Raw genomic sequence first — 21,020 nt, 5'->3', positions numbered from 1 at the left:
AGATATACAATATATATATATACAAAAATATTATTATCATCATTATTATTATTATTATTATTATTATTATTATTATTATTATTATTATTGTTAGGGGCGGGGGTGAAGTTTTTTATAACTCATCGGATTTTATTCTATTAAAGAAAACGGCTATGCCCATATAAGGGATGTGTCAGATTTGATTGACAGCTCTGCATCTGTCTGTCAGGTCAGGAGGTCAGGAGGCTAACAGCTTGATCCGTCTGATTTCTCTTCTTTTTTACTTCGTTTGGAGAGTTTGTTTAACACATATCTGACAACATACACGGCTTGCTGTGCGGTTAACAGACCATCCAACAAGTTGATGCTTCAGTTTTTTTCGGTAAGTGATATAGTAGTGTTATATTTACTGCATACTCACGTGTCGGTATTTATATTTACGGACCTAGCTTGTTTAGCGTTAGCTTGTAAACCAGTCTGCTAACTGTACTCAGTGTAGTCCATTATTTACAGTCAATGGTTTAGAAATGTTTGTTGTTAAGATAAATAATGAGTTTGTGTGATGTTAGAAGCTAAAGGTTCACCTCGGTGGTTAACCACAGACTGTAAATATGGTTATCTGACGTTATGATGACGTAAATGTGGACATTAAAAAACAAACTTTGTGTAGTAATTATCCGTCAGTAACATAAACTGAACTGAACCTCATGCTGTGTAGGTTATAGAGGATGACATTAAAGTTACATGGTTGATGTAGTGTCTTAAGATTTCAGCAAACTGTTACCAAATTAAAATAATCACTTTGTATGAGTTCAGGTAAATTTAATCTGGTTATTAATATAGTTCTTAATCTTTACAGATGTTCTTATAAAGAATATAGCAGTAGAAATATAAAATATAAATAACATATGGAATTAAAATGAGATATAAAGTACAAGAAATAGTTTGAAGAATACAGCCATGTACTGAGCTCATGTTAATAATAAATGAGTTACTGTATGTTCTGTACTAAAGCACAGAGACTGTTAATGATTTAAATAATTCAGGTTATATTTGTTTCATGTTAAGATGAAGTACTATCCACAATAAACTGCTTAATTTTTCCTCAAATCTGAGGCAATTTGATGTGGAATATCATTGTGTGAGTGAGTGAGAGAGCTGAAAATATCATGATGACAATAAGGTTTGTCTTCTTAACTTTGAATAGATGTTGATTACCTGAATACTGAACCTTTGTTGTCTGGGTAGTACACTGTTGAATTTATAAATGTGCTCTTACATACAGATGAATACAGAAAATGCACAAACAAATTGATTTAATGAATAACTGATATTTTCTCTCTTTCTTCGCCATCCTGAAGACCCCGCACTAAAAGTCCATGTTCTCCTGGATCCGTGTCACATGCTCGAGCTTCTTCTGAATGACTTTTCAACAGTCAAAGTTCTGGTGAGAGAAGATGGCCAGCAGATAAGACGGCAGTACATCATCCACAGGCTTCAGGAGGAGGAGGAGGGTTTGCACCTTGGAAGACTGTATTCATGCTGTTCAAATAAAAATAGATCTCCTCCTAACTTGCAATCAAACCATTTTCTTCCCATTTTAAAACCCTTTGTCCAGTTTAAATGGGAGAAGTTGATATTATGTGATATTGATCTGGGAAGACTACATTTCTAAATCATTTTAACTGTGTTTTTATTCACAAGTTATTGATCTTATTTACTCTCCATGTATCTTGATTTAAGAATGGGGCTGTGTTTAAGGACACATTTTGAACTACATTAGTATTTGGTAAAAAAAAATGTCAAAAGAATAAAAAGTTGTGTAAAAGTAGACTTCCTTCCCTAAGCTATTGAGTTGAGCATTAATGCACATTTTAGTCTTGTCATTTCAAATCTGAAATGTATACTCATTAGTAGAGACAAAGGAGTGCATTTATATAGAAATATTTATTTAATCTGAAAAAACACATTCAAAAAGCCTGTTTTTACAGCAGAGATTAACATGTTTACAGCCTGGTACAAAACAAACTAATAGGTGTGATTAGCTCATGTCTCGATCGACACACTGTACGGGGGTCGTTTGATTTGATGAAGGATAAGAGTTATTCACAATAAGGCGTGTAGCTGACCAGCTTGACAGGCGGGCGCGGTGTAACGGTTTGTCAGGAGGTTTAAAACCCGCCTCAGCCTCAGCTCTCAGCCTGTGGGTGACATCACTCAGGCCATCCGGGGGAGACCTTCCTCGCAGCGAGCTGTTGAAGAGAAGCAACCGAAGTCCACCCCAGAAGAACCAACAAATACAGATGTTGTTGAGGCTCAGGTTTCTTCCTCTGTCTCTGCAGCTCTCTGGGCACCTGGACGGACAAGTCACCAATAATCCACACTGTGTCTATAGGAGAAATACAAAGGTGTTCAATTAATGCCTCAGACAAGACAAAATGTACAGTTAACTACATGTGACAGCTCAGGGTGTTTTTTTATTAGTCACATCTGCAGGAAGAATATTTAACTAGGTAGCTGCAATAATAATAATAGATGCCAGTCTTAAACAGTATTTCTTCTAACACTTAGTTTTTGGTGTGAAGCTGACACAGACTCCATGACTTCACAGGGTTCTATAGAAAACAAATGTCTTATAATAAATACTAAATCATTATTTTTAAATTGTCATGTTCACCCACATCACTGTTGACATCAGTAAATATAAGACAGACATTCCTCTTTTTGTCAGAACAGTAACATGAACTGTATGTTTTGTAATATTGATTTCTTCTGGATGTTTTCATTCAGATATGTTTATGCAGATAAACATATTTATTTACAGTTTATGGATAAAACTTTACTAACACTGACAAAGTCTAACTGCTCTGACAAATAACTAATAACCATAGTTGTATATTTAAAAAAGTGTAGTTTTAAGACTTTAATTAAATATTTGGGTTGAATATAATTAGTTTTAACTGTGTTGTAGAAAAGTTAAATGTTAACTTACTGTTTATAGAGTTTTCTCAGGACGAGCAGGAATAGGGGATGATAGCAGCCTAGCCGTTAGCTATGCTGTGAAGTGGACTGCTAACGTCGCGCTGAATGGGCGGAGTTAAATCCCGCCGGTCCCGCCTTACTGCTGTGGCTAGGTTGATCCGAAGTTAGGTTGAGACTGCAAATCAAATATGGATGCGGCCGTCGATTGGACTCATTTGCTGCCTATCTAACAGACGGGTCAGGGTTCGTCCAGTAATATTTACAGTCTATGTTCTTGTTCTACATTGTCGTATTCAGTATCGTGCGCCCTCTAGTGGCCTCAATGAAGAACTACACCCGCAGAGTCAAATTAGATACACGTAGCGAAGAGATACTTCCGTTAAACCCTTTCAAAATAAACCTTTTAAAACAGACAGAGATTACATCCTGTTTATACTGTGACTGTTGTTTATGGTAAGTCTTGTGAATAAAATTACAAAGCATTGTAAAAGATTATTTCTCCTCAAACTAGTTAGTTAAATTGGGCTCGTCATTAACCAGTACATATAACATGTTTTGATCAGTGTGCGCCATCTAGTGGACAACCCGAAAACTACAACAACATCCTGACGGCTGATATGAAGGCTGACGCTGGTCGTTGTTAAATATATGTTGTAAGATACATGGTGTTGTGTAAAGTGAGACTTTGTTGTTGCTGCTTTACATACACATATCCTCCTGTCTGTGTGCTTCATGTTTGAAGGTGAGAAACCTCGGGCAGGTAAATGACGCTGCCTCTAAAGCTGGAGTGGAGGGTTTAACGAAGACGATGACCAAAGAGCTCAGCAGGTAAGAAGAGCCTGAAGCTCCTTTCCTGACAGCTTTGGGATTCGGTGTAATTGTGTTCTGCCCGGTTTTATATCGACTCCGATGACAAGAGAAAGTTCCAGAGAAGGTTGTTGATCAATGAAAAACAGAATCGTCATAAATACAAGAAACTTGAAGCATTTCAACACATCATTTTATTTCCACTTAGTCGAGTGGGGAGCTGCAGATGTGGCGTTTTCTCAGAGCTGAAGCATAATTATTACCATCAAGTGTCACAGCCGTGAAAAAACCCGCCAATATTAACAATTTCAGAACGTACATTATTTTCTCTTCATTTACAATGACAGGGTTCCTGTTGAGGGTTTTGACCACGTGGTCATATATCAATTATAATGACCTTCTCATTTTCAAATTTTCAATTTCTATAGAAAACACACACACACACACACACACACACACACACACACATCTGTAATCCCTCAGTGATGATAGCTACAAACATGTTGGAGAATAACATGTCATCAGTACCATATTCAAACTGAAGCTGTTATCTGAACCCTCCTGCAGGTTTCTTGTTCTTTTCCAGTGCTTGAGACAAACAACATATAACAACACAGCACGTAAACTGTGTGAGGCCATGAGCAGTAAGAGATAACAGATGTATCTCTATATGTGGACGATTGAAGAATGTTGTTTAAACTGAGTAGAGGGTCTTTACAAAAATGTTCCCCTGCATCTTAGAATCACAGTTTGTCTTATCCTAAACATTATTTCTATTTATGAAGAAGAGAGAAAGAAACAAATGACACAGAACTGAATGAGCCCAATCATAGACTGTAAATGGACGGCCTGCCTCGGCCTCTTCCTCAAGAACAGGATGGAGGCCAGTAGACGGAGCTCCCCCAACCTTCAGCGAGGTGATCTGGCACGACTACCACCCGGCGTCCCTGAAGCGCAGCAACCACCACGGCCTGCTCCGACCTCCGCGGCCTGCTCCGACCTCCGCGGCCTGGAGGTCGTTAATTAATTTTTTTTTAAACTAAAGACGAGCTGAAAACAAATCGGCTTGATTTGAACTATCATGATGAAAACAGGTTTGATAAATGTTTATTGAAGAGTATTTATATTTAATAGTTTGACCCATGTGCTATCTGTGAACATGGAGGAGGCGGGGTTTATGACCTATACTGCGGCCAGTCAGCAGGGGGAGCTCTAAATCTCTTGGCTTCACTTGAGGCGAGGTATTCTGCCGTCCATTCTTTAAACAGTCTATGGGCCCATCCCTGTCTGGATCTGATAACAAAACAACTCTTTGAGAACATTTATTCATCACAATGCTAGCTGAAGAAAAGAAAAAGATGCAGCTGCCGGCATGAAGCAGTTACTTTAGAAACCTCCTCCAAGAAATGAAAAACAAGCAGGTTTGTTGTTTCACCAACAGAACACTTCATTCTTCTTTAATTTTTTTTCTGAGAGGAAAAAGTGGACAGTTGTTGTTAACACTTAGAGACACTTCAACACAGGAGCAGATCCAGAGTTATTAATCAGAAGTAGACAAGATGAACATTTATGTAAAGATATTCAGAATGATATATGTTGTGTGTAATTGTTTGAAAAGTAACATTACCTTGTGTTGTTCATCAGCCTCATCTGGTCCTATGGACAGTAAAATAAAACACACAAAGTCATACGCTGAAATGAAACTGAAACATCTCTACATATTTTATTTTAAATACTCGAAGCATTAAAGGAAGAATGTGAGACTTTTTGATCCAGTAGGTGTCGCCCTTGAGCACCAGCATTAAAACCAAAACAAACTGCTGCACCATACTGAGGCCTCCGCTCTCCTACAAACTATGAAGTTTTGTTTTTTCTACCTGAGCTGGTGAAGGTCCAGGAGACGAACTTGATGAGGCCGTAGAGCACCAGTGCTACACCAACCATCGCCATCGAGTCCTCAACGGAGGGAGTACTGAACCCTGTAAGTCAAAAACAGAAATCAAGCCTTCATTTATTCTCGTCTTAATGTTTTGCTTCTTCTTTAATTGAGCACAAAGAAAATATTAAATTTAACAAACAACTAGGTTTTCAGGAAAGCAGAATTTCAAACTTGGATACAATAATAGTAAAAAGTATATAATAATACGGTGTGTCATAACAACCTAAACCCAAACGATATCTGGTCTTATATCACATAAAACTGTTTTTGCTGATTCATCAATTATTATCTTGCCAAGCGGCTTAATTCTTCTTCTTTGTTATTGAGCGTAAACATTTCAAAACCTGTTGAAGAAAGATGGAAATCTGTCTTTGACTACTTCATTGAACCGTCACCAGAAGAGCTTGATAACCATCTTCATCATGTGTCCACTTTACCGATGACATTGAGGGTCACGCTGGCCCGTCGTGTGCCTCCAGGATGAACGCCCACACAGGTGACCTCCCCTCCTCTGCCCAGGTCCAGGTTAGTGGTGTCGAGCTCCAGCCGGGAGCTCTGGCTGAAGGTGCCATCCCAGGCCTGCCTGTGCCCCGTTACGCTGCCTGATCCCAGAGGCCTGGACTTCCCGTCTGTACCTTTAAACTCCCAGCTCAGCTCCAGAGAGAGGGGGGCAAAACCGGACGCCTCACACTGAACGATCAAAGTCTGGCCGGGAACAGTGAGGGGTAGAGGCGAGGGGTAGATGGAGAGGGTCGGAGGTTCTGGGTAGAAGTCGAATACAGTGGATTAAAGACAATGAAAGACGAGTATTGATCATAATCTTCTTCCTTGTGCATCAAAAGCGGATTATTAAGTTTGTTTCAGAGCTGTGTGATAATAAAAAACAGGCTGTGACAGAATGCCACATGGACACATTCATGACACACACTGATTTGTTTTTCTCTTTTACATAAAGACTTAAAGGGATAGTTCAGGTTTTTTTAAGTAGGGTTGTATGAGACACTTCTTAATAGTACTGTAAGTGTATAAGCTACAGGAGATACTGGACAGCTCGGCCCCTTTACTGAGAAACCAGACAGCAGATAGGCTAGGCTATACATCGCTGCAGACTGAACCATTTGTACCATTTAACTTAGCTCAAAAGACGTGTGTGGTGCTCAGACAGTGCTTTATCAAAGTGGTCTGTTATCGGCAAAGTAAAGCACAGAGACATGGCTAAAAATGTTTTACACTTGCATAGTTGCTGATTAGCTAGCGGGTTAGCTTTTCTTAAAATGAGCTAAAATGACCCCGTAAGCAGCGATGAACTGCCTCGCTCCAACTGGTTTCACATTAAAGGGGAGGAGTTGTCTGGCGTCTCCTGTGGACTAATACACTGACTATTAATGAGGACCTTATTCACCCCATTTAAAGAAAAAACAACCTGTCCCTTTAAATCATTGTTTCACCCTGGATCAACCTTCAGTCTGTCACAAGAGACATCACACTCCTGAGGAAAGGTCCTATGTTCCATTTGAAGTCAAATCTTTTCCTCACCAACAATCTCAAGCTCCACCGCCACCTGGGCCACGAGGTACGGCAGGTACACTGTGCAGATGTACATCCCGGAGTGACGCACTTTAGCCTCCTGCAGGATCAGGGAAGCATTTCCCTTCTCGTGCAGACCCTCAAAGTCCAGCGTGGCGCCCTCTTCTTGTATGTCAGCCACGCGGTCCATTTTGCCGTCGTATGCCAGGACCAGTCGCCCATCCCCTCTGAACTGGTATCGCCATTCTACGGCGAAACCGGACCCGGACAGCGGAGAGGAGGGGTCCACCCAGTAGCTGCAGTCCAGCTGCACCGGTTCCCCAAGTCTGGCCTGAACGTTGATGGTTGTACTGGTCACGCTCAGGATCACTGAGGAGACAGACAGAGAGGAAGACAAGAGTCAAACTGGCACAAGATAACACCTTCATGTCCACTTCTCTTCTGCGTCATAAGTCATTACCATTGTGCTCTTTGGCTCCTGGGGGAGCACGCATGATGCTGGAAATGGTCCGCTGTTGTTTGGAGTCCTGATGAGAGGTTGTAAACCAATCAGCTTGCAGGTATAAGGGGCTCAGGGTGGATTCTGTGAGTGCAGCGACCCATTTGAGGTCGGAGGGGTGCGGCAGGAAGGGGTTGATCTCACACTGGGACTTCTTGGCCGAGCCGCTGGGCCGGTTCAGAGAGGGCTGGCAGAGAGTGCCGGCAGGGTCTGAGGGAAGATGAGTCAGACAGATAGTATACTTTAAAATGGTTACTTTAGGGGCGGCTGTGGCTCAGTGGTAGAGTCAGACGTATCAAGTGTGTTGGGACACGCAGGCTTAGGACAGTCAAACCATGGACTTGGGCCTTTGAGTTATTTACTGAGATCACAAAGAGGCCTAAAAGGACTCTTTATCCTAGAATCCCCTGCGGTACTTCACACCTACGTGTGACGAAAAGGGGGGACCGGAACCTGAGGGAGACCCCACAGGAAGGCGGCCAGGTGACAAAACTCTGAGACTCCCCTCGTTCTACCTCTTTCCACGTGCTGACTTGAAGTGCTCGGAGACACAAGCTCACCTCCTGTTTCCTGCAACAATCTTCCTTTGTTTTAAGTTTTGGCGTGCAGGTAATCCGCGGCCGGCAGTGTTCCAAATTCCGAGCTCGGATTGTCCAGTGAACGCGTCTCAGTTTCTCGGAGAGCGTTAGGCTATAACAGTTTATCAGAAAGATAACGGTCTTATTCTGTCCTGGAACGAAAGGACATCAACGGACATCTTTCCCCTCGACGGAGAACCAACGAAGCCGCTCTTGCCGTAAGGGACCCTCGCCGCCATCAGACGCCTCTACACCAGGACGGATAGAAGATCTGTTTTATCACCGGACTCCTTTTTCCTTCACCGATCGCAGGCAAAGCGATTCACAAGTGAGGCTTAATTAGGTCTGGGCAGAATTCGCTTTAGAGAGTGTTTTTAACAATTGTTTGATTGATGCAGAAACTGTAATTTTATCTTTGTTGGACCGTCGCGTCCTGTATGTGTTTAGCGTAACAGCGTTATAACCGGGTATTATTCTTCTGATCAGAAAGGCCAGTGTAAGCCGTATTAACTTGAATTCGGCCATTGGTTTGTTTCTGTGAATAAAGGGAATTACTCCGAGTTGTGGCGCGGGAGTTAGACTGTGATCCGGCCTCTTCAGGCACGCATTTCTCTCCTCCTCAACGCTCCTCTTTTATCCTCTTTTCTTCCCATTTTCTCCCCCTTTTACTAACAGATACACACATATTCCCGGGTAGACGTACATCTGGAGACTAACTCCACCACCGCGCCATTACGCACATAGGCCATACACACACACACACACACACACACACACACACACACACACACACACACACACACACACACACACACACACACACAAAGAGAGAGCTTTATACACTCGCGGCCATCCAGACGCCTCAGAGACACCGATCGTGTCGGGCCGAACTCGGTCTCTTTCAGACATTAAGGCCACATTAGGTCTTTGTTAGGTGTGCGCCATCGGAAAGGCGACCACGTGGGACGGAGTAATCTCCCCCCCTCTTCCCCTTATCTATCTCTCTTTCATCCACAGACACGCACGCACACACCCAGGTCTTTGTTAGGTGCGCCATCGTGAGCGACCACGTGGGTACGAAGTCATCTCCCCCTTTTCTTCTTCCCCCCCTCTCTCTCTCTCACACACACACACACACACACACACACACACACACACACACACACACACCCACACACACCCCTTCCACAAGCCGTGCTTGATAATGTTTGTTTGCTTAGATTAGTTTATAATAGTTATTTGTTGGATTAAGTTCATTGATTTTGGATTGATGTTGCTTTGTTTAAATAAATTCTGTTATAATTTAAGAGAGCAGTTGTTTGTGATTACTGGTGTATTTGCATTGTGATATAAGCTGGGTGCGAAGGCTTTGTGTACGGATTCACGCCTTCAATTTATTAAATATAGTTATTAATCATTAATAATATTAGTAATTGAATAACTAATTTGAGACTGATTTGAGTGATATTTTGGTTATATTACCCTGAGTACAGGGTGGTGCCCCAAAACGAGATTAAACATAGTTTGATATTTTATTTATATTATTAATAATTAAGTATAATTATTAAAGAATATAACCAAAGTTGACTTGATACAACCCCAACAAATGGTGCCCCGTGTGAGGTCTTCAATAAACCAGCTTTGTTGCACTGTAAATGCACAGTAATCCGAACTTAAATCCTAAAAGGGATCTTTCTGAAGAAAATTATATTTTCTTTAAATTTTTGTTGTTTAAGCAAAGCAGACATCAAGCTGTGGCTTAGTTGTGTTGTATGTTGTTGGTTAACGGTTAAAGCAATAACTGTTGTCCCCTTTGTGTCCATACAACAATTGGACATAAGGATGCAGCTAGTGTGACTTTCTCAATGAACTTGATTTGTTGCATTAATCCAGATTTTGATCCTGAAGTATTGTACTAAAGGATTGTGGTGCTCCTTGTTGTTTGAGAGCCATTTGGCCAGATGAGAGTGTAACCTCATCATTGTCGCATAGCCAGCTGTCCGAGAGGTGTGAGTTCCTCCCTTCCTTTGAGGACTTGAGGTGTGAATCCCCTCTCCTATCTTCCAGGATAGACTGCAGTGATCAGTTGGGAAACCTAGATAAGATTTGCTCTGGTGTTGATCTAGCTTTGTTTAGCTTAGCGTTTTTTTTTTTAACAGTAATCCACTGTGGTTCCATTTTATCACGAAAATGTGTACCAAGACCCTAGGTGAGCCGGGAGCTGAGACTCCTTTTGGATCAGACGACGGAGCACTGCAAGAAACTGCTGCCGGTCTGACGAACCTCTCCTCAGAGGAGAGTGCCAACCTATATAGCTATTCAATTAGCATTAGTGATAAGAAATTAGAGGAGCTAGTTGATCTTGTCAACCACCAAGCCAGGATCACCCCTAATAAAGACAGAATGTATGCAGAAGACATACATCAACCATGGGCCAAGGCTCGCTGTGGATCAGACGATCCACCCCTTCAAGACGTAGTTGCTAATCTTATCCACCTCCCTATAGAGCAGCTCGACAGTCTGAACTCCTACACCCTCAGCACATGTGAAGAGAAACTAAAGGGCTTGGTTGAATATGCAAATCAACCAACTGGGAAACCAACACGCACAACTTCAGATGTTCTAGGCGAAATTCTCCTCCTTTATCAGCGCAAATCAAATGTGCAGAATGAGATACACCGGGTACAGCTAGCCCGGGTACAAGAAGAAGGACAGATCCTGCGGGACGACTTAGAAAGAATGCAGGATAAACTAACACACACACACACACACACCCCTTCCACAAGCCGTGCTTGATAATGTTTGTTTGTTTAGATTCGTTTATGATAGTTATTTGTTTGATTAAGTTCATTGATTTTGGATTGATGTTGCTTTGTTTAAATAAATTCTGTTATAATTTAAGAAAGCAGTTGTTTGTGATTACTGGTGTATTTAATTGTGATATAAGCTGGGTGCGAAGGGTTTGTGTACGGATTCACACCTTCAATTTATTAAATATAGTTATTAATTATTAATAATATTAGTCATTAAATAACTAATCTGAGACTGATTTGAGTGATATTTTGGTTATATTTCCCTGAGTACAGGGTGGTGCCCCAAAACGAGATTAAACATAGTTTAATGATATTTTATTTATATTATTAATAATTAAGTATAATTATTAAAGAATATAACCAAAGTTGACTTGATACAACCCCAACAAGTGGAAGGTCGGGTTTTTGATCGCAAGACCCAAAATTGCCCCCTCTAAAAAGTACTTTGAGTATTCAGAAGACTAGAAAAGAGCTGAACTAGCTGAAGTCCATTAACTGTGAACTGGAAATTGAAAAGAGAAAGTTTGATACAAAACAGAAGAGACAGAGAAAACCAAAATCACAGAACCTTATTTTTAGAATGAAAATATCTTTTACAAAGTAGTTTCTGATAAATACATCGTCAGCTGTTGAATCCCTAGAAGATTTTAATTTGTGTCAGGGAAAGATCATTGTAGGAGCAATAAAATATTTCAGTGAGAATGAAGAGGTGTCAAACAATCTTGTATCAAATATGATTAATTCAGCTTCATTCAAGGGTTCAGATTAATCAGAAGCTCAGTAAACTGTATCGCAGACACTTTTACAGAGATTCTAACAATGGCGTCCGTTCCAGAAGTCATACTGGGGAACAAACAGGTCGCCATGCACACACGTCAGATATAGATATAGAGCATGATGAAGTCAGGTAAAACTGGGATTTTATGAGCTAACTGAACTAATATAAGGTGCACTGTTTGAGGATTCTGTGGAACCAAATTCCAGCATACAGTACATGCAGAGTTGTACATCTTAACATCAGAAATTTGAATGTAATAATCTAGATAATTGTCCGGTTACACATCCTGTTCAGGGTATCATTTTGCACTCGCCTGTAATGAAGAAGACTCTGTCGGGGTTGGCGTCGGATGGAGCTCTCTGAGACTCTGCAGGGTGTCCGTGTTCGTCAGTAGAGATGTAAAGCAGGGTTTTCTCCTGGTTTCCACCTGAAGTTAAACCTCCTCGACCCTTCTCGTGCACAAACCAGCACTCCAACACCGGACAGCTGCTGCTGCACGCTTCAGACGACAGAGTAAACAAGAACCGTATGATTCATTTATTTAAAAAACACAGTAAGGCCTGAGCATTATGGATTTATATTCTGTAGTGACACTGCATGTTGCAGAAGTTACTGCCCAGTGAAACTCAGAATATGAGCAATTAGTCCCAACTTTAGCTATGAGTGTAACATGCAGAAAACAAGACCCTGCAAGAACCCTGATTTTGTTTGGGGTAAAGAAATGTTCTAGATGACTGTTTTCTTGTTCCCGTACACAGGCGGCGCCAGGGAGGGGCTCCCCTCGGATAGCCAAACCTAAAGCACCCCCTGTGGCTAAATCATATTTTCTTATCTAATTTATTCACATGTGACTGTGAGTCCTGCAAATTGCAATTTTAAAGAAAATGTAAAAAACAAAGTGTTATTTTGAACCTGTAATAAAGTTAATGAATACGCTGACATGTTGGTGATCCAGCTGAGTTTGTCTGATCTGTGATGCTGGCTGCGTGTGTGCAGGCCATAGACTGTAAATATTACATTACTGCCTAAGTTGGGTTTCATTTTACAGTCAGCAGTGAGCATGTAGGCAGGCTTGAACATTTCTCCATCAGATGAATATTTCACCATTTGTTTAAAATTAACACCTTTCAAATGTTGCAGGACAGGTGTAAGTGCACGCTTGTATGTTTGTGCCTATAGGTGTGTTTAAGCATCAGAAAATCTTCTTTTTGAGAGCACCATCACTTGAAACATGAGCAACCCAAAATCTCCAGCAAAAGGGTGTCTGGTGCCTCCTCTGTTTCCAACCCTTTTTAAGTGATTTCACCTGATTTATATTTAAAAAATGTATTTATACTTGAAAACTCATTGCATCAGAATACAAAGACAATAACATAACAATAAGATGAGTGGCTTGGCACATAAATTCAGACTTCATCATCTGTACAGACAGGTAAACAAAGATCACAAAAAAATGATACGAGGGAGTAGTGAGACAATATAAACAAAAACAAATACAATCACATGGGATTTTACAGCAGCTGCCAATTTCTCGACTAAATTGAAAAGCTTTAGGCAATTCTTACACGACCAAAATGTAAGTGTATGAAAGTAGTTGCATAGCTTCTTGTGAAAACATTGATAATAGGTTTGTTCTTAGGATATTTACTTTTATAAATAATACATTTCCCAGGCATCATGGGCACGTTAATGGCCAAATCCTAAAATCTGTATTGCATAAAAACGATTTATTGCTTAAATTGGAAATAGGGGCACATTTAAGTCAAGAAAAGAAAGTCACCCCAAAATGCACAAGATACAATTTCTGTTTGACTATTTTGTGTGGATTTCAGCTGTTTCAACGATTAAATCATTAATAAGTCTGTGGATACGATGGTGCCTTTGCGCTATCAAGTCTGGCCACAAGAGGGAGCTACTGCGCAGGCGCCTCACGCCAAACGTCATTAAGAAATATGCCACAACTTCGAGTATCGATTGTAAGACAGAAAATATGCTGAATACAAAACAAATCTAAACATTTTACACTGTAACTGGGTCAAAGGTCAAAGTCGGCCCATAATCCTCACGAATAACCACAACATACTTAATGGTAAAGGGCTGAAATGTAAAGTTAAAAACTGCTTAAATTTAGTTTGATTACACGACGACACATGCATCCAGACTGCTGAAATTAAAAATGCACACGTGTAATTTGATTCCTTTATAATGCCTAAGCAGCTCTTCATGACATATTATGAAATAAATGGACAGATATGATCTTAACAGTTCGTTACCTTGGACCAGGCAGAAAACAGCCACCAGGCTCAGTTTGTAGATCGTAGAGAACTCAGTCATGTTGGGATGATTTCTGTCTGTGCTCAGCCCTTTGTTGTGATGTGTCCTCACGAACAAAGTAGAGTTATATGGACGGTTTTCCCCTTAAACTCTGGCTTCATGTTAGTTTCACTTTCACCTACAACTCCAAGTCAAGTTTTCATAAAGAAAGACAAATGTCGGTCATAATTTCAAAATAAAATCGGTTTAATTAACGTCGAGTGACCTCGTACGGGTTAGGATGAATAAATCAGGGGTGATACTTTCGAGTAAAACTGTTTGGAGACTGAGAGACAAACCATGTACTTCAACTTTAACTCAAATACTGCCTAAATTAAAAACTGTACAATGAGAAAGTGTTGAATCCTACCAGTAGATGGCGCCATCTGCCAGGCAATAATGCAACAGGATTTGAACCGGACGTGTCCCACTTTACACCTCTGCCCCATGATCTCTTTGTTTAAACAAACGCCATGTAGGTGAGATTAATCATAATTTAGGTTGGTGAAGAGTCAGTGAACAACTTGTCTGAGGGCCAAACTTATTCTTAAAAAGGGATATTATTGAAACTCTAATGGACATAAAAGGGTGTAAGTGTTTAAGATTAGAATCCAGACTGTTAGAGGTCATATGAGGACAATAGTAATAAAAAAAGTCTGAAACCACAAGTTTAGATTTTCACATATAACCTTTGTTTTTAATGATCGTCATTAAAATCCTCCAAAGAGCGCTCCTTTACAAACACTTCCATGTTGTTATTATTTTGAACTAAATATGAAGTTTGAAGTTCATGACCCTCAGAGATCCGTCCCCTGAGGCCTGAATAACCTTAAACCACAGCAGTAGTTCAAACTGTGACAATTTTGCAATGACAGTGGGAAACCTTCCTAAGGGGGCCCCGTCTGACAGCACTCACTCTTGTTGCCCCACAACGCTTATCATAAATTATTCCTGTGAAAACCACTAAAGGAAAATGAAGAGGAATCATCTGCTAAGAAATGATTTAGATGCATTATCACATGTTTTAATGTTATTGTTATTATTTTCAGGTTTTGTGCCTTTGTTTGACAGGACAGTGGGCAGAGTAGAAAATCCAGAGAGAGAGAGAGAGAGAGAGAGATTTGGGAATGACATGTGGGAAGTGAGTCGCAGGTTGGACTTGAACCTGGCCCACCCGCTTGGAGGACTATAAGCTCCGTACATGGGGCGTGACCTAACCGCTAAGCCATCTGCTGCCCGTCACTGTTATTGTTGAATTAAAACTGCAATCGAGCTTTTTAATGATGTAACACAAAGTAATAGATATTTACAGTAATCACAATAGCAGAATTTTAAACTTGGGTCTAAATGATTGTGGAACAAATCAAATGATATCGATACCTGTTGTGACACCTCGACAACAAAGTCCAAAGCACCACATATTTATTAATTTCTTCTTCTGTAAAGCTTGCAGACAAACTCCTACAGACTCTTTAAATCGTGGAGAGTGTGTAGGAGTTCGCCTGCCTTCATGCCTCCCTCATGCACCTTTCTTATAAAAAACACACTGAAGAACTTTGATATCGTATCGATCATTACAACAAAAGGGAATGTTCCTTTCTGAATGTGGGGTGTAGAAAAGTGTTGAGGGGAGACAATTGTGACGACCTTAATTTAAAGTTGTTAATGGAGGAGGTTATTTAGCAGGGTGGCTGTGGTGGAGGGCTCCAGTGTGATATATTTTCATGGGGACCGGATATTACTGGAGACGCCCTGCAGAGATCAATAAGGCATCATGTTTTAACCCTTTAAGAGCCAGAGTTTTAATATCAAAACACCACCTTTGTCTGCCCCCTCCCCCTAAAATAAAACCCCAAGTGGTTCAAGCTGTTTATCCTCATATATTCTTTAGAATGTTTTGGGATGTTAAATTTGCCTTTAGGCTCTCAGGCCATGAGTTTACTCCACTTACAAACACAGGCTTGTTGAAGTTTTCATTCAGTTTCAGGAAATCCCATCCACCATATTCACCAGATGTGTTTTTCTCTTTTCTATTAAGATCAACAATTCAGGTCAAATTAGCACAGGACATTTGTGTTTTTTCCCTCTTACATCATTGTTCTTTCACTGATGTTCCTCTGATTATTTGTCTTATTATTTGAATGTGGTAAAGCAGGCGGAACAAGAGGAGCACATGAGGTCATAAAACTGTTTCCCTTCTCTTCCCTCCAAAATGTTCAACTCTTGTCAGAGCTCAGTCACAGTTACATGAAAACGAAACTTATCACACTGGTCAGGTGATTTCCCAGAAACAGCTCAGAGGGGTTGTGCTGTGTTTGTCCACTGGAGGAGCTCTAAGACTGTACTCCACTCCTCAAACAACAACTGGAATAGTGTGGCTGTGTTTAAAAAAAAAAACAGGTTTACTTTGTTGATCTGCTTCCTGCTTTAGATAGGAGCAGCAGCTTGGCACAGAGACATGAGGAAGGAGTTGCATTCTGGCCCGGATCAGTGTGACTCAGCTCTTTTTAGCGTATCATATCTGGTTATCTACTTTCATTTCCTGCTTTTATGAAACAATTCTGAGCCCAGAGTTAAAACATAATTCATCCCCTTTGCTTTATAGTGACAACAAAACAAACGCTGAGTGCGAGGAATCAGATGTTGACGACATGTTTGCCCTGCAGTGACCTCCAACAGAGACCGTGTTTGTGTGTCTGCCATTTCAAAAACAACAACAACAAGCGAAGACACAAAATGGCACCATGCAGCGTTCTCACAGTGATGGGTGTGGCCACATGTGCTCGCATGTATGCAGAGTGCAGACTGTGTTGAATCTGAGCTTGGTTTGGCTTTGATGAAACTTTTTAGTGCAACAAACGGAATCAGTGACTTTTAAAGAAACTGCAGGCAAAGCTCCTGCTCAGTGAGGAAGGTTTAAACTGCAGACAAAGTTCATAAAATCACAATGATTCCTTAAAAAGAAGAAGATGATGACACAAAGTTGTGATTGTGATATAAGATGCAACGTTACAGTCTATAGTGTTACACGCCAAATGACTGTGCTGATAATCACTTAAAGGGGAGATATTATGAAAAATCCACTTTGACAGTGTTTCTGAACATTTATTTGTGTAACCTGAGAGTCTACTGACCCACAACATGTGAAATAAACCATCCAGTCCTTTGTTTGTGGTCTGCATAAGTCTTACAACACAGAGAAAAATACTCTGTTTCAAATGTGCTCTCCTTGTGATGTCACAGTGGGATTCTGGTAAAAAAAAATCCCCTCCCCTCCCCTGGTATCTCCACCCATAGACTCCACCTCCAGACTAGAGTAAAACTTTTGTGCAGGTCGGCTATTTTTATTCTCTCTACAGAAGAGTGATGTCTACGGGGAAACTCAGGGGGGGGGGTCATTACATTTAAAGAGACACACACATCAAAACGGAGCGTTCTGAGAGAGCTGGTTTATACAGGGTCACAAACCTCCTCTGGTGCTTGATTCATGTTATATTTTGAATAAAGCACAGCACAGATGTTTCAGTTAGACCACAGGAAAAAAAGGTGTAAAAGGAGGATAATATGTCCTCTTTAATGAGATTGACGGAAATTTAACCACTCGGTGCCATTCAGGCTGCACAATGAATTGTGATTTTATCGTTATCACATATGAGCATTCGTAATAAATACATAGCAAAAATGTTATTTTATTGCAATGGATTGAAAAAACACTTAAATGCAGAATGTGTGACGTTTTGATCCAGTAGATGTCGCCCTCGAGCACCAGCATGAAAACACGACAAACTGCTGTTTGGCCACACCTCCTCCATACCAAAGCCTTCGCTTTCCTCCAGCGTCACACCTCCAACCCCCCTCTACTCACTTTCACACGAAACAGTCAAGCGCAAACGACAGACAAGATTCTTTGAGTCCAAGACAAATTACCCCAAGGTAACAATAAAGTGTATCGTAACGCAAAACTGTCCTCGCCTAAAGCTGCAATTGCCCGTGGATATTTGTGACGGAATAAATCTGCAAGAACAAGGAAGAATAATGACACTGTTTCAGGGTAAGATTATTAGGATTTAAAGGAAGAATGTGCGACTTTTTGATCCACTAGATGTCGCCCTTGAGCTCCAGCATTAAACCAAAACAAACTCGACACACCTCCAACCCCCCTCCTCTCGCGTTCACATGAAGGAGTTTACTGCTAGTGGCGGAACAAAATTGTCCTCCGCTCGATCTGCAATCACCAGTTTCCTGTGTTTTTGTCAGCATGCTAATGTTAGCGCTCTTTAGTTAGCTCGTAGCTTCACATTGTTGTGTTAGCATGCTAATGTTAGCGCTCTTTAGTTAGCTCGTAGCTTCACATTGTTGTGTTAGCATGCTAATGTTAGCGCTCTTTGGTTAGCTCGTAGCTTCACATTGTTGTGTTAGCATGCGAATGTTAGCGCTCTTTAGTTAGCTCGTAGCTTCACATTGTTGTGTTAGCATGCTAATGTTAGCGCTCTTTAGTTAGCTCGTAGCTTCACATTTTTGTGTTAGCATGCTAATGTTAGCGCTCTTTGGTTAGCTCGTAGCTTCACATTGTTGTGTTAGCATGCTAATGTTAGCGCTCTTTAGTTAGCTCGTAGCTTCACATTGTTGTGTTAGCATGCTAATGTTAGCGCTCTTTAGTTAGCTCGTAGCTTCACATTGTTGTGTTAGCATGCTAATGTTAGCGCTCTTTAGTTAGCTCGTAGCTTCACATTTCATACAGAATGAGCGTGATCTAAAAACTCTTACTAACATCCAAATAATCAGTGAGTATGTTCTTCTTCTCTCTAGTTCTTGACTAAAACAGCTTTTATACACAAGGGGAGGAGCCGGCCGTCCCGTCCATGTAAACACGGCTCTGACAACAACACAGCCAGCGGGACTCGAGCTTCTCCCTCATTGTAGACAGTCATGACTCAGAGACACATTTACACAGGATGGACTTTATGATTTATTTATGTGTCCAATGTCGCACATGCCTTCCTTTAATGTGGTCCAGAAATGCTTTCCCACTCAGTGTTTAATTTAGCAGCTGTAGGGAGGCCTGTGGATTATGGCCATGTCACACCTTTTGGATGCAGTCGGATGAAGCTGAACAAACTATCAGCTTAATTAGTGGAGAAACAAAAAAAAAATGAATCTAGAAGTGACATGTTGCAAAAACATTTGTTCTGTTAGACATGAAGAACAGCAGACAGCTTTTGAGGACACTTTTAATTTTTTTAATTTTTGTTAATTTATTGCAATATTGAACAATGTTATCGTTATTGCATATTTTTTCTCATATCGTGCCGTTGCATATGTGGTAATTGTTACGTCCCATCTCCATTATTTCAATGTGATTTGTAGTTTTATTTAAAAAGAACAGATTTTTTGAACATCACCATAAAGTATAGATCAAATCCTTTAATTAAAGGTATCTCATCATTATATTACACAGAGCTCATCCTGCATATTTTATGATTATGTGTAAACACTGAAATTAATTTAACTTTAGTTCAGGTTGCATTCTCCACAAGTCTCGTTTTGTACATTTGAAGCTTTTATGTTTCCCTCCAATGATGACAAAAGTCAATTTTTCACCACTTTTCAGAAAATGTGAGCTCAAACAGGCCGTTTTAGTGTTTGTCCATCATCTTGTCTGAGCTGCAGAGTCATCCTAATGTAAGGCTTTTAGTCGGCTTGGGAGATTTTATTTCGCTGCTGTATGCACATGTTTCTTTGAATAACATTTCTGATGTGGTGATTCGTGTTATTTCTGTTCATTGTCAGTCTTCTTTTATCTGTGTGAAACTTTGATGCTGCTGTCTTGGCCAGAGCTCTCTTGAAATAAGAAATCTTGTATCTCAATGAGAATATTTTTCTGGTAAAATAAAAGTTAAATAGATTAAAAACAATATGCCTGTGTGAGGTTTGGACTGAGTTTACACAAAAAGCAGAGCAAAATGAAACACAGCATCAGGTGTTCAAACATCAACAAAGGTGTCACATTTCTCTTGTTCCAGCAGTTTTCAGCGTACAAAGCTCCAAACTAGTTCAGGATCATTTAACCTGTCAGATAAAGCTGGATCTGTAAAGTGTGATCTGATGTTATTTCATTCAAACCATCTTTTGTGTGTCAGTGATTGTCCTGACAGTCGGCCTAATCTGTGCTAAGACCTGTGTGTAGACCTCTACTGAAGAGTTATACACAACACATGCAGAAAGTGATAAAAGAAGAAAATGATAAGAACTTCAAAAAGGTATAAGACGTCCTCCTTCATCTGATTTAATAACATTATTGAATGTTATGATTGTGCACACGTGTATTTAAATATCTGATAATCACAGACCACATTGAGTTACTGCAGGACAGGAGAGCACCTCACCACATTTACTCACTATAACTTATATTAAACTATATTTATATCTGGATTAGGACTTTTTATTAAATCCCAGAGCAGCCATACAGAACAAAAGCACAACAAGACTCAACTACATCCCTACAAACTCCAGATTATCCCTGTATCTGACCTTTAAACTCTCACAAATGTATACACTTGTTCTTAAAACTTCACATTAACCAACAAAATATATAAAAATAATCTGATCATCTGAAGGTTTAACACTACTGTGATAAATAAATAAAGTCCTGCGTGTCTCCCAATGCTCTGTCATGGGCTGAAACAAGCGGAGTTAACTTCCCCTTTCATTCAGAACCTGTCTGAGTCAATGTGACCTGGTTACTAGTGACGTCGATGCTCAGGCTGAATTCCTATTGGCTGAGACAGAGGTTGAAGTCAGCGAT

At 40.4% G+C, this 21,020-nt stretch overlaps 1 protein-coding gene and 1 long non-coding RNA gene across 2 annotated transcripts; both read right to left on the bottom strand.

The window, feature by feature from the left end:
• Positions 1-1,907: 1,907 nt before the first annotated feature.
• Positions 1,908-3,231, bottom strand: LOC132990914 (uncharacterized). The gene is made up of 2 exons (XR_009676129.1): positions 2,972-3,231; positions 1,908-2,368 (listed from the first exon to the last, which is right to left on the bottom strand). It is a non-coding gene; the product is annotated as an uncharacterized LOC132990914 (long non-coding RNA).
• A 716-nt stretch (positions 3,232-3,947) lies between these two features.
• tapbp.1 (TAP binding protein (tapasin), tandem duplicate 1) lies at positions 3,948-14,377 on the bottom strand. The gene is made up of 8 exons (XM_061059313.1): positions 14,176-14,377; positions 12,216-12,401; positions 7,695-7,943; positions 7,244-7,603; positions 6,145-6,468; positions 5,646-5,747; positions 5,396-5,424; positions 3,948-5,237 (listed from the first exon to the last, which is right to left on the bottom strand). Exons 1-8 carry the CDS (start codon positions 14,234-14,236, stop codon positions 5,226-5,228), a joined length of 1,323 nt encoding a protein of 440 aa, XP_060915296.1. The 5' UTR covers positions 14,237-14,377; the 3' UTR covers positions 3,948-5,225.
• Between the last annotated feature and the right edge of the window lie 6,643 nt (positions 14,378-21,020).

Source organism: Labrus mixtus, chromosome 16 (genome assembly GCF_963584025.1).
Source record: "Labrus mixtus chromosome 16, fLabMix1.1, whole genome shotgun sequence".
Taxonomy (NCBI): domain Eukaryota; kingdom Metazoa; phylum Chordata; class Actinopteri; order Labriformes; family Labridae; genus Labrus; species Labrus mixtus.
Note: the sequence above shows the minus strand (reverse complement) of the source record. Positions and strands in the feature narration are given on the sequence as shown.